At 40.0% G+C, this 11,275-nt stretch overlaps 1 protein-coding gene across 6 annotated transcripts in view; it reads left to right on the top strand.

Annotated features, from left to right (window-relative positions):
• Positions 1-11,275, top strand: part of MSH3 (mutS homolog 3) — a 189,691-nt gene that overhangs the window by 382 nt on the left and 178,034 nt on the right. For 2 of the 6 annotated variants that reach the window (XM_086697718.1, XM_086697698.1), the window contains exons 1-2: positions 1-299; positions 2,253-2,373. In XM_086697718.1, coding sequence (XP_086553844.1) covers positions 93-299; positions 2,253-2,373 — 328 coding nt within the window. In that variant the 5' untranslated portion in view covers positions 1-92. Of the gene's footprint in view, positions 300-2,252; positions 2,374-10,104; positions 11,118-11,275 lie in introns of those variants that run through there. The other 4 variants (XR_015248342.1, XM_086697707.1, XM_086697742.1 and 1 more) reach the window with 4 other exon arrangements.

Raw genomic sequence — 11,275 nt, 5'->3', positions numbered from 1 at the left:
ACGTGCTCGCGCACGCAGACTGGGGGAGCTGCGGTGGCGTGCTCGCGCTCCCGCCTGGGCCCTGCCCCAGTGGCGTCAACCTGTGCTCTGCGATGTCGGGTCGGAAGCCTGCCTGTAGTCGCGCCGCTGCCGCCGGCCCAGCCCCTGCAAGGCAAGAGGTTTTGAGCAGATTCTTCCAGTCTACGGGAAACCTGAAATCCACTACGTCCCCCACGGGTGCAGTCCCGAAGGCCGGCCCTGACTCTGATTCCGCAGCGCCCCTAGCGTCCACTCTCCCGCCTCAGTTGCCGCCACACGTGGTGGGTTCGGTCCAGGACGTGGCGGGGCCAGCGGGGTAGATGGGGCGGGACTAGATGGGCGGGGACGGTGCTTGTGGGTGGAGCAGGAGGAGATGGGAGCAGTACGCGAGAATGGACGAGATGAGCCGGCCCGATGAGATAGGGGCGGGGCTCAAAAGGGAGAAGGCGGGAAAAGCCCGGCTGGTCTCCTTTAAAAATGTAGTTCAAAGATTGTACTTTCCCCTTGGAGTAATAGACTCGAGGCCAAGATCACACAAGTTCTTAATGGCAGACCTGAGAGAGGAACAGAGGGCTCCTGACTTCCTTTCTGGTGGCGGTAGTGGCCTGTGGGCAAAGGATACATCTTTTAACCTCCGTTCTGCCTCCTTTTTTTAAAAAAAAAATCTGGATTGAAAGTTGAAGAGAAGCTTTATATACCTTATTTATATGTACTTGGTTAGGTGACTGGAAGAAAATTGCCACTGAATCGCTAGTTTTTAAGGGTGCAACAGTGGTGCTAATACTCTCAAGCGACTAGGGTATAAAGGCAGTCATATTGTGCAGTTCCTCGGTGACTATACTCCTTACAGCTAAGATTGTAAAGTTTGATAGACAATTTGGGTTAAGTTACTTAAGGTGGTGCAGATGTGAATGGTTAGTCATTGGTTCCTTTCTGTTGCTTGCCACCTTTCAACTGAGTAAGTTAAGTTTGTTTTGTTCTTACCAGGGACACTGCCACCAGGGAAAACCTCAGGGTGAGCCCCTCACTGGGTCTCCCTGGTACAGTATTTTTAAACTGAGAATATGGAAAGGGATTGCAGACTGGCTTTAAGCCACCTTCCAAGTTTGTTTTGTTTGGTTGTTTTATTTATTTTGAGAGAGATAATGAAAGCAATTGGGAAAGGGGTAGAGACAGAGGGAGACAGAATCCTAAGTAGGCTCTGCACTGCCAGTGCTCATCAAACTCACAAACCCATGAGATCATAACCTGAGCCCCTCCAGTGCGCCTACTGAGCCACCCAGGTGCCCACACCCTCCGAGTTTTAATACGGATGGGGTGACAGCTACTTCAAAGTCTTCCTTTCATTTATATTTCTTCCAGAGAGTGATTGCTCCTCTCCTGTCTTTGATTTTTGATGATAGTCTACATTTTCATGAATACACCAAGATTTTATTTTATACCTAACATTTAGAGGTTATTTGGTGAAGATCTTAATTTTTGACAGGTTTCCTACCAGCACATAGGTCATAATCTTTTTTTTTTTTTTTTTTTTTTTTTTTTTTTTTTAAATTTTTTTTTCAACATTTATTTATTTTTGGGACAGAGAGAGACAGAGCATGAACGGGGGAGGGGCAGAGAGAGAGGGAGACACAGAATCGGAAACAGGCTCCAGGCTCTGAGCCATCAGCCCAGAGCCCGACGCGGGGCTCGAACTCCCGGACCGCGAGATCGTGACCTGGCTGAAGTCGGACGCTTAACCGACTGCGCCACCCAGGCGCCCCAGGTCATAATCTTATGGTATTTTTGGTGGTGAACATAAGCCAAGTTTGTATATGAATCAGTTACATTACAATTCACAATTCGAAAATGATAGTGTTCTTTTATTATCTACTTAATTTCACCTTTCCTAAATTGATATTTTTTGAAAAGGTATTTTATTTAACATAGGTAAGTAGGATGATTCAGGTTTTATAATCTGTGATAGGTGAAGGCTGACTGAGTACATAAAGCTATCAGTCTTAGTTCTAATTAATTGTAGCAGGGCTTGAGGTGCTGAGGTTCATGACCTGCCAGTCTTTACATTGTCTTTCATGATGGTAAAGACAGTTCACCCACAGTTCTTTCTAGAGCTGAAAGTATTTGATTCTGTGAAGAATGAAAGGCAAAGACCTTGTCATTCAGAAGTAAGGTTTAAATTATTTTGCATACATCAAGTTTTGAGATTAGACATAACACATCACTTTCCAATATAGGTTGTGGAAGTCGGCAGAAGTAAAAAGAGACCACTGGAGAATGATGGGCCTGTTCAAAAGAAAGCAAAGAAAGTCCAAGAAAAGGAAGGAGGGAGTGATTCAGTAATGTCTGGGAATGTTGGTGAGTCTTGGGGCGAGGAGTTTTCATTCTCAGGAGTCATGACACTGACACTGTATTCTCCAAAGAGCAGAGGAGGTTATTGGAGAATTGTGCCATTTTTTCCCTTTGTGGAAAAAAGATCTCCATTGCGCTTGAGTAGTGTGGACCCTCCATATGTGGTGGTGTGAGTAGGAGGTTGGGGGAGTGGAGGTAGAGCTGGAATTCTGGAATTTGCTGTGGTTCTTCCCATTTTCTGTTTTATTTCTCCTACCTAATTTTTTGTCCTGATTTTTAAAAATGTTTATTTATTTTGAGAGAAAGAGAGCGAGTGAGTGAGAGAGAATCCCAAGCAGGCTCCATGCCCAGTGCAGAGCCTGATGTGGGACTTGATCCCACGACCATGAGATCATGACCTGAGCTGAAATCAAGAGTTGGATGCTTAATTGACTAAGCCACCTAGGCGCCTCTGTCCTGATTTTAAAAGTTTTATAAAAATTTCAAACATAGAAATGTACAAGGTAGACCATGAAAGGACACTATAGTCACTCCCTTTTAGTGAGGCCTTATGGTAACACATATTTTGTATGTTATGTATATTATATGCTGTATTTTTAGACCAAAGTAAGCCAGAGGAAACAAAATGTTATTAAGAAAATCATAGGAGAAAATATATTTACAGTAGTGTACTGTTATTTATTGAAAAAAATCCCCAGTAAGTGGACCTGTGTAGTTCAAACCATGTTGTTTAAGGGTCAACTGTATTTTATAAATTGTATTATACTGTATGTACTAATTTACAGCTATCATTTTGCACTTAACAGAACACTTCAGATAGTTTTCAATGTCAAGGACATGTAAATCTACCCTGTGCTTTTTTAGCATGGCAGTGTTCTTTCTGTATGCTAAAAGTCTTTGGATAAAACCACCATTCTTGAGCTCGTGTACTTCTGGGGGTGGTGTTGGATTTATAGATGGCTGAGCAATGTTTCTTTAGTTTTTGGCCTCAGAGAGCTTGTTATGAGATGACAGAAAATGCTTCTTTCTTTATTATCCCTCAAAATGAGGTAGAGAATGAGACAAAAGAAAAGCCAAAAAAGTCTCATTTTAGCAGGTCAGCATAAAGGTATCTATCCTTCCTCAGAAGGTAAAATTTGGATTTGGGGTCAGCATGAAAGCCTTAGTATGAAATAACTATAGAGATGGGAAGGTATGCTTAAAGAGAAAGATAAATCTGATAATACTCTTTCTGTTGTCAGTAAGGCAGTCGACTTAGGATGTTTTGAAATAAGACCTTTGCTACTTGTTAAAAATGGCGCCGGGAAAAAGGGAAAGGAACATCTACCAGTCAAGCTCTTCCATTTGGTTTCCAGTCTTATTAGACCTTGTGCTTCATTTTCAATCAGTTCTCCTGCTGTGTTTTCACATTCAGTAATCTTCTGTGGTGTCTAATTTGCCATAAATCTCGTTCAGTGAAACGTTCGTTTCAGATATTATACTTTTCACCCTTAGAATTTCTACTTCTTTTAAAAAACACTCCTGTTTGTCTGTGTGAATTATATCTCAGTAGAGCTGTTACCAAAAAAAAAACCCCAACAAAAACCCAAAAAAAAAAAAAAAAAACCAAAAAAACCCACAAAACAAAAAACAAATTCAAAGAAACAAAACTTCCCTTTTGTTTTTTATTTTTTTAAATTTATTTTGTTCTTGTTTTTTTTCTTTACTTTTTTGATTATGTGGAATATATTTATAATATCATGTCTCTATATGGTAATTCTGTCATCTCTGTCATTTTTCGGTCTGTAACCCTTGACTGTTATTTCCTTCTTTTTTCATGTCTAGAAATTGTTTGGATCACAGATACTTTGGACTCTCTGTTAATTACATGTTAGGTTTTGTGTTTCTTTAACAAACGTTGGATATTGTTCTTGCAAGCAGTTAAATTCTTCGTGGATTCGTTTGATCTTTTTAAGAATTGCTTTTAAATTTTGGAAGAGAAGATTTAGAATAGTTCTTAAAGTTTGATTTTCTAGAGTTAGAAAGGAGTGCTCGGTAGCAGTAGCACATTATTGTGTAGTATTTCTACTACCGGGAGACAACAGACATTAATAACCTTTAGAACATAGGTAATAGTGAAGGATAGTAACACTTTTAGAAGATGATGAGGTTTGAGTATTTATTATCTTTGTTTTTAATATAATTTATTTAATTGTAAGTTTATATAATCTAATTTGTAATAATGGCTGTGTTTGACAACTGGTTCACAAAATTCTTAAAGATTTAACAGTTGCCTCTAGTAAGTAAGCCAATATCAACTGGCCACATCCAATACACCACTAGTATGTAAGCTAGTTTGAGTTTTCTCATGGCTTGAGTCTCCAAGGATAACTACCCGGAGGGAGAGTCAGACAGAAGCTGTATTGATTTTAAGATCTAGCTCCAGAATTTACATAGTGTTGCATCTGTATAACTGTCTTGGTTGAGTTAGTTACAAAGATCTGTCTTTGTTCAATGGGAGAGAACATATAGATCCTGTCTCTCAGGATCATCAGCATCACATTGTAGGAAGAGCAAATGGGATGGGATATATATGTTTGGCCATTTTTGATAAATAAAATCTCCTACATTGCTCAAAATTCAGACTTGACATTTTCTGTTATTACTACCACATCTTCGTTATCCATTCATCTGTTGGTGGACATTTGGGCTCTTTCCATACTTCAGTTATTGTTGATAGCACTGCTATAAACATTGGAGTGCATGTGCCCCTTTGAAACAGCACACCCATATCCCTTGGATAAATAGCTAGTAGTGTGACTGCTGGGTCCTAGGTAGTTGTATTTTTAGTTTTTTGAGGGACCTCCATACTGTTTTCCAGAGTGGCTGCACCATACTGCATTCTCAACAGCAGTGCAAAAGAGATCCTCTTTCTCTGTATCCTTGCCAACATCTGTTGTTGCCTGAGTTGTTAATTTTAGCCATTCTGGGGGCGCCTGGGTGGCTCAGTCGGTTAAACGTCCGACTTCAGCTCATGTCATGATCTCTCGGTTTGTGATTTCAAGCCCCTCGTCGGGCTCTGTGCTGACAGCTCAGAGGCTGGAGCCTGTTTTGGATTCTGTGTCTCCTCCTCTCTCTGCCCCTCCCCTGTTCATGCTCTGTCTCTCTCTGTCTCTTAATAATAAATAAATGTTTAAAAAAAATTTTAGCCATTCTGATGGGTGTGAGGTGGCATCTCATTGTGATTTTGATTTGTATTTCCCTGATGATAAGAGATGTGTCGGCCATCTGGAGTCTTCTTTTGGAGAAGTGTCTATTCATGTCTTTTGCCCATTTCTTCACTGAATTATTATTTTTTGGGGGCATTGAGTTTGGTAAGTTCTTTATAGATTTTGGATGCTAACCCTTTATCTGATATGCCATTTGCAAATATCTTCTCCCATTCTGTTGGTTGCCTTTTAGTTTTGCTGATTGTTTCCTTTGCTGTGCAGAAGCTTTTTATCTTGATGAAGTCCCATGCATTCATTTTTGCTTTTGTTTCCCTTGACTCCAGAGACCTCCTGACTAAGAAGTTGCTATGGCCAAGGTTAAAGGGTTTTTTGCCTGCTTTCTCCTCTAGGATTTTGATGGCTTCTTGTCTTACATTTAGGTCTTTCATCCATTTTGACTTTATTTTTGTGCATGGTGTAAGAAAGTGGTCCAGGTTCATTCTTCTGCATGTTGCTGTCCAGTTTTCCCAGCACCTCTTGCTGAAGAAACTGTCTTTATTCCGTTGGATATTCTTTCTTGCTTTGTCAAAGATTAGTTGGCCATACGTTTGTGGGTCCATTTCTGGGTTCTCTATCCTGTTCCATTGATCTGAGTGTCTGTTTTTGTGCCAGTACGATACTGTCTTGATGATTACAGCTTTGTAATACGGCTTGAAATCTGGGATTGTGATGTCTCCAGCCTTGGTTTTCTTTTTCAGGGTTGCTTTGGCTATTCGGGGTCTTGTCTGGTTCCATACAAATTTTAGGATTGTTTGTTCTACCTCTGTGAAGAATGCTGGTGTTATTTTGATAGAAATTGCATTGAATATGTAGATTTCTTTGAGCTGTGTCTACATTTTAACAATATTTTTTCTTCCAATCCAGGAACATAGAATATTTTTCCATTTTTTTTGCCTTCTTTAATTTCTTTCATAAGCTTTCTCTAGTTTTCAGTGTATAGATTTTTCACCTCTTTGGTTAGATTTGTTTCTAGGTATTTTATGGTTTTTGGTACAGTTGTAAATGGGATCGATTTCTTGATTTCTCTTTCCATTGCTTCATTATTGGTGTGTAGGAATGCAACTGATTTCTGTGCATTGATTTTATATCCTGAGACTTTGCTGAATTCATGGATAAGTTCTAGAAGTTTTTTCGTGGAATCTTTTGGGTTTTCCATATAGAGTATCATGTCTGCGAAGAGCGACTTCCTCCTTGCTGACTTGGATGCCTTTATTCATTTGTGTTGTCTGATTGCTGAGGCTAGGACTTCCAATACTAGGTTGAATAACCGTGGTGAGAGTGGACATCCCTGTTGTGTTTCTGACCTTAGGGGGAAAGCTCTCAGTTTTTCCCCATTGAAGATGATATTAGCGATGGGTCTTTTCTTTTTTTTTTTTTTTAAATTTTTTTTTTTTTTAACGTTTATTTTATTTTTGGGACAGAGAGAGACAGAGCATGAACGGGGGAGGGGCAGAGAGAGGGGGAGACACAGAATCAGAAACAGGCTCCAGGCTCTGAGCCATCAGCCCAGAGCCTGACGCGGGGCTCGAACTCACGGACCGCGAGATCGTGACCTGGCTGAAGTCGGATGCTTAACCGACTGCGCCACCCAGGCGCCCCTCGATGGGTCTTTTCTATATGAGTTTTATGATCTTGAGGTATGATCCTTCTATTCCTGCTTTCTCGAGTCTTTTTATCAAGAAATGATATTGTATTTTGTCAAAAGCTGTCTCTGCATCTATTGAGAGAATCATGTGGTTCTTGTCCTTTCTTTTATTGATGTGATATCACATTGATTGTTTCGTGGTTATTGAACCAGCCCTGCATCCCAGGTATAAATCCCATTTGGCCATGGTGAATAATTATTTTAATGTATTGTTGGGTCCGGTTGGCTAGTTGTTGAGGATTTTTGCATCCATGTTCATCAGGGAAATTGGTCTGTAGTTCTCCTTTTTAGTGGGGTATTTGGTTTTGGAATCAAGGTAATGCTGGCTTCATAGAAAGAGTTGAAAGTTTTCCTTCCATTTCTATTTTTTGGAACAGCTTCAAAAAATAGGTGTTAACTCTTCTTTAAATGTTTGGTAGAATTTCCTTGGAAAGGCTTCTGGTCCTGGACTTTTGTTTTTTGGGGGATTTTTGATTACTGATTCGATATCTTTACTGGTTATGGATCTGTTCAAATTTTCTATTCCTGTTTCAGTTTTGGTAGTTTAAATGTTTTTGGGAACTTGTCCATTTCTTCCAAATTGCCCAATTTATTGGCATATAATTGCTCATAATATTCTCTTATTTGTATTTCTGCAGTGTTGGTTGTGATCTCTCCTCTTTCATTCTTGCTTCTGTTTATTTAGGTCCTTTTTTTTTTTCTTTTTGATCAAACTGGCTAGGGGTTTATCAATTTTGTTAATTCTTTCAAAGAACCAGCTCCTGGCTTCATTGATCTGTTGTACTGTTTTGTTGTTGTTGTTGTTGTTGTTGTTGTTGTTGTTTCAATAGCGTTGATTTCTGCTGTTCATTCTTTAATAGGATGTGCTTTTGTCTCCCAAGTATTGATTGTCTTTCCAAATTTTTTCTTGTGGGTGATTTTGAGTTTCATAGTGTTGTGGTCTGAAAATATGCACAGTATGATCTCACTCTTTTTATACTTGTTGAGGTCTGATTTGTGTCCCAGTATGTGATCTATTCTGGAGAGTGTTCCATGTCCACTTGAGAAGAATGTGTATTCTGCTGCTGTAGGATGAAATGTTCTGAATATACCTATTAAGTCCATCTGGTCCAGTGTCTCATTCAAAGCCATTGTTTCCTTGTTGATTTTCTGTTTAGATGATTTGTCCATTGCTGTAAGTGGGGTGTTGATGTCCCCTACTATTATGGTATTAGTATCAGTGAGTTTCTTTGTATTTGTGATTAATTGATTTATATATTTGGGTGCTTTCACATTTGGAGCATAAATGTTTACAATTGTTATATCTTGGTGGATAGGCCCCATAATATTGATGTAATGCCCTTCTTCATCTCTTGTTACAGTCTTTATTTTAAAATCTCGATACATGGCTACTCCGGTTTTCTTTTGTCGACCATTACCATGATAGATGGTTCTCCATCCCCTTACTTTCAATCTCAAGTTGTCTTTAGGTCTAAAATGGGTCTCTTGCAAACAGCTCATAGATGAATCTTATTTTCTTATCCATTCTGTTACCCTCTATCTCTTGATTGGAGCATTTAGTCTATTGATGTTTAGAGTGAGTACTGAAAGTTATGAATTTATTGCCATTATGTTGCCTGTAGAGTTGGAGTTTCTGGTGGTGTTCTCTGGTCCTTTCTAGTCTTTGTTGCTTTTGGTCTTTCTTGTTTGTTTGTTTGTTTGTTTGTTTGTTTCGTATTTTCTGCTCTCAGAAAGTCTCTCCTAAAATTTCTCACAGGGCTGGTTTAATGGCCACAAACTCCTTTAGTTTTTGTCTGGGAAACTTTGTCTCTCTCCTTCTGTTTTAAATGACAGCCTTGCTGGATAAAGAATTCTTGGCTGCATATTTTTCCAATTCAGCACATTGAATATATCCTGCCACTCCTTTCTGGCCTGCCAAGTTTCTTTGGATAGGTCTGCTGCAAACCTGATCTGTCTTTCCTTGTAGGTTAAGATCTGTTTTTCCCTTGCTGCTTTCATGATTCTTTCCTTGACTGAGCATTTTGTGAATTTGACTGTCATATGGCTTGTTGATGGTTGGTTTTTATTGAATCTAATGGGAGTTCTCCATGCTTCCTGGATTTTGAGGTCTGTGTCTTTGCCCAGGTTAGGAAAGTTTTCTGCTATGATTTGTTCACATAAACTTTCTACCCCTTTTTCTCTCTTTTCATCTTCTGGGACTCCTGTGATTCTGAAGTTATTCCTTTTTAATGAACCACTGATTTCTCTAATTCTTAAGTCGTGCTTTTTGCCTTAGTTTCCCTCTTTTTTCTGCTTCATTATTCTCCATAAGTTTGTCCTCTTTATCAGTGATTCGCCGCTCTGCTTCATCAGTCCTTACTGCTGTGGCATCCATTTGAGATTGCATTTCAGTTATAGCATTTTTAATTTCGTCCTGACTAGATTTTACTTCTTTTATCTCCACAGAAAAGGGATTCTATGCTTTTTTCAACCCCAGCTAGTATTCTTATTATCATGATTCTAAATTCTTGTTTAGATTTCTTGCTTGTCATGTCTGTGTTAAGTCCCTGGCTGTCACTTCTTCCTGTTCCTTATTTTGGGGTCAGTTCCTTCGTTTCATCATTTTGGAGGAGGAAAAAGAATTAATAAAATAAAAAAACATAAAAATGAAAAAATTAGAAACAACACAAAAGAATCAAATAAATGGTACTAGATCCTAGGTGTGTTTTTGTTCTGGTTGTGAAAGAAGCTTGATGGAGTAGTGAAAAAAGGGAAAGAAAAGAAAAGGAAAAAGGGGGGGATAAGGGAAAACGTTTGACGATTTAAAAAAATGAATACAGTAAAATAGAATAAAATGAAAGTAAAATAGAATTTAAAAAACTTACAAGAAAGTAAAAAAAATAGTAAAAAAGAATTAAAAATATTTTTTATAATAACAGAAAATATAAATAAACTTTTTCTTTCTGTATTTAAGAACCAAAAAGAAAAAGAAAAAATTTTGAGTAGATGGACCAGCAAACAGAATGAAATAAGATGGAAATTACATCCAGTTTCCCCTAGAAGTCAAAGTATGAAGCACTTTATAGTCCATAAACTAAGCAGGCATAGAGACTCATGGTGTTCCTCTAGAGTGTGGTTGGCCCAGTTGGTGTAACAGCTCCATTCTCCACTAGGTGGTGCTGCTTAGTTTACTGGGGTGGATCCTTGTGGTGCTTATAGGCGTGTATACCCAGGAGCAGGAGGAGTGAAAATGGTGTCACCCAGCTAACCAGCCTCTACTATCAGAACTCTGTGTTCTCGCCCATTGGCAATCAAGCACCCCTCCTTTGTCTCCAGCTTCCATCCACTCCCCACTTCTACACTGTCGGTGACCAAGCCAGGTGACTTCCAGGCGGCACCTCCCTCCTAAGTTTTATCTTAGGTGGGGCTGTATTTCCAAATCCCGCACTTCTGAGGGCCCTGCAGCTTTGACCTGCTCAGACCCTCTGGGGGAGGGTCTCGCAGAGCAATGGCCTATTGCCAACCTGCCCCCAGGAATGTTCCAGAGACTGCGCTGCTGCCGATGCCCAGAGACTGTGGTGGGGTGCCAGCCTGTCCCAGAAAAAGTTTGCACGATTGTGTAGCAGCAGCGTTTCAGGGATTATGGTAAATCACAACACACATCTGGTGCCAGTCTTTATCCTTAACTTCTTTGTTCCGACACCAGCAAACATGGCTGTTCTCTGGGGTCTGATGAGACCTTTGTGTGTGGGGAGGCCCCACGGCCTACCAAATGTCCTCCCAGCAGGGGAACTGCCTTTCGCCATGTGGCCCAAGGACCCCTTGGACCTCACTGTCTGCTCCTGGGGATTTTGCCCTTACCACCAGAGCTCTGCCAGGTATTGAGCTGCAGAGTTTTAGACGCTGTGCTCCCCCTGTTTATAGAATCTTAATGGTATTTAAACCCTCTCCTTTCTCCTTTCTCCCTTTCTTGTTCATTCCCTTGCAGCTGTTTCCACTCTTCTGCTTTCTCTCCAGCTGCTTTCGGGGAGGGGTG

Source organism: Puma concolor, chromosome A1, assembly GCF_028749965.1.
Source record: "Puma concolor isolate L17-30 chromosome A1, mPumCon1.1.hap2, whole genome shotgun sequence".
NCBI classification, from domain to species: domain Eukaryota; kingdom Metazoa; phylum Chordata; class Mammalia; order Carnivora; family Felidae; genus Puma; species Puma concolor.
This window is presented reverse-complemented; position numbering and strand designations above follow the sequence as displayed.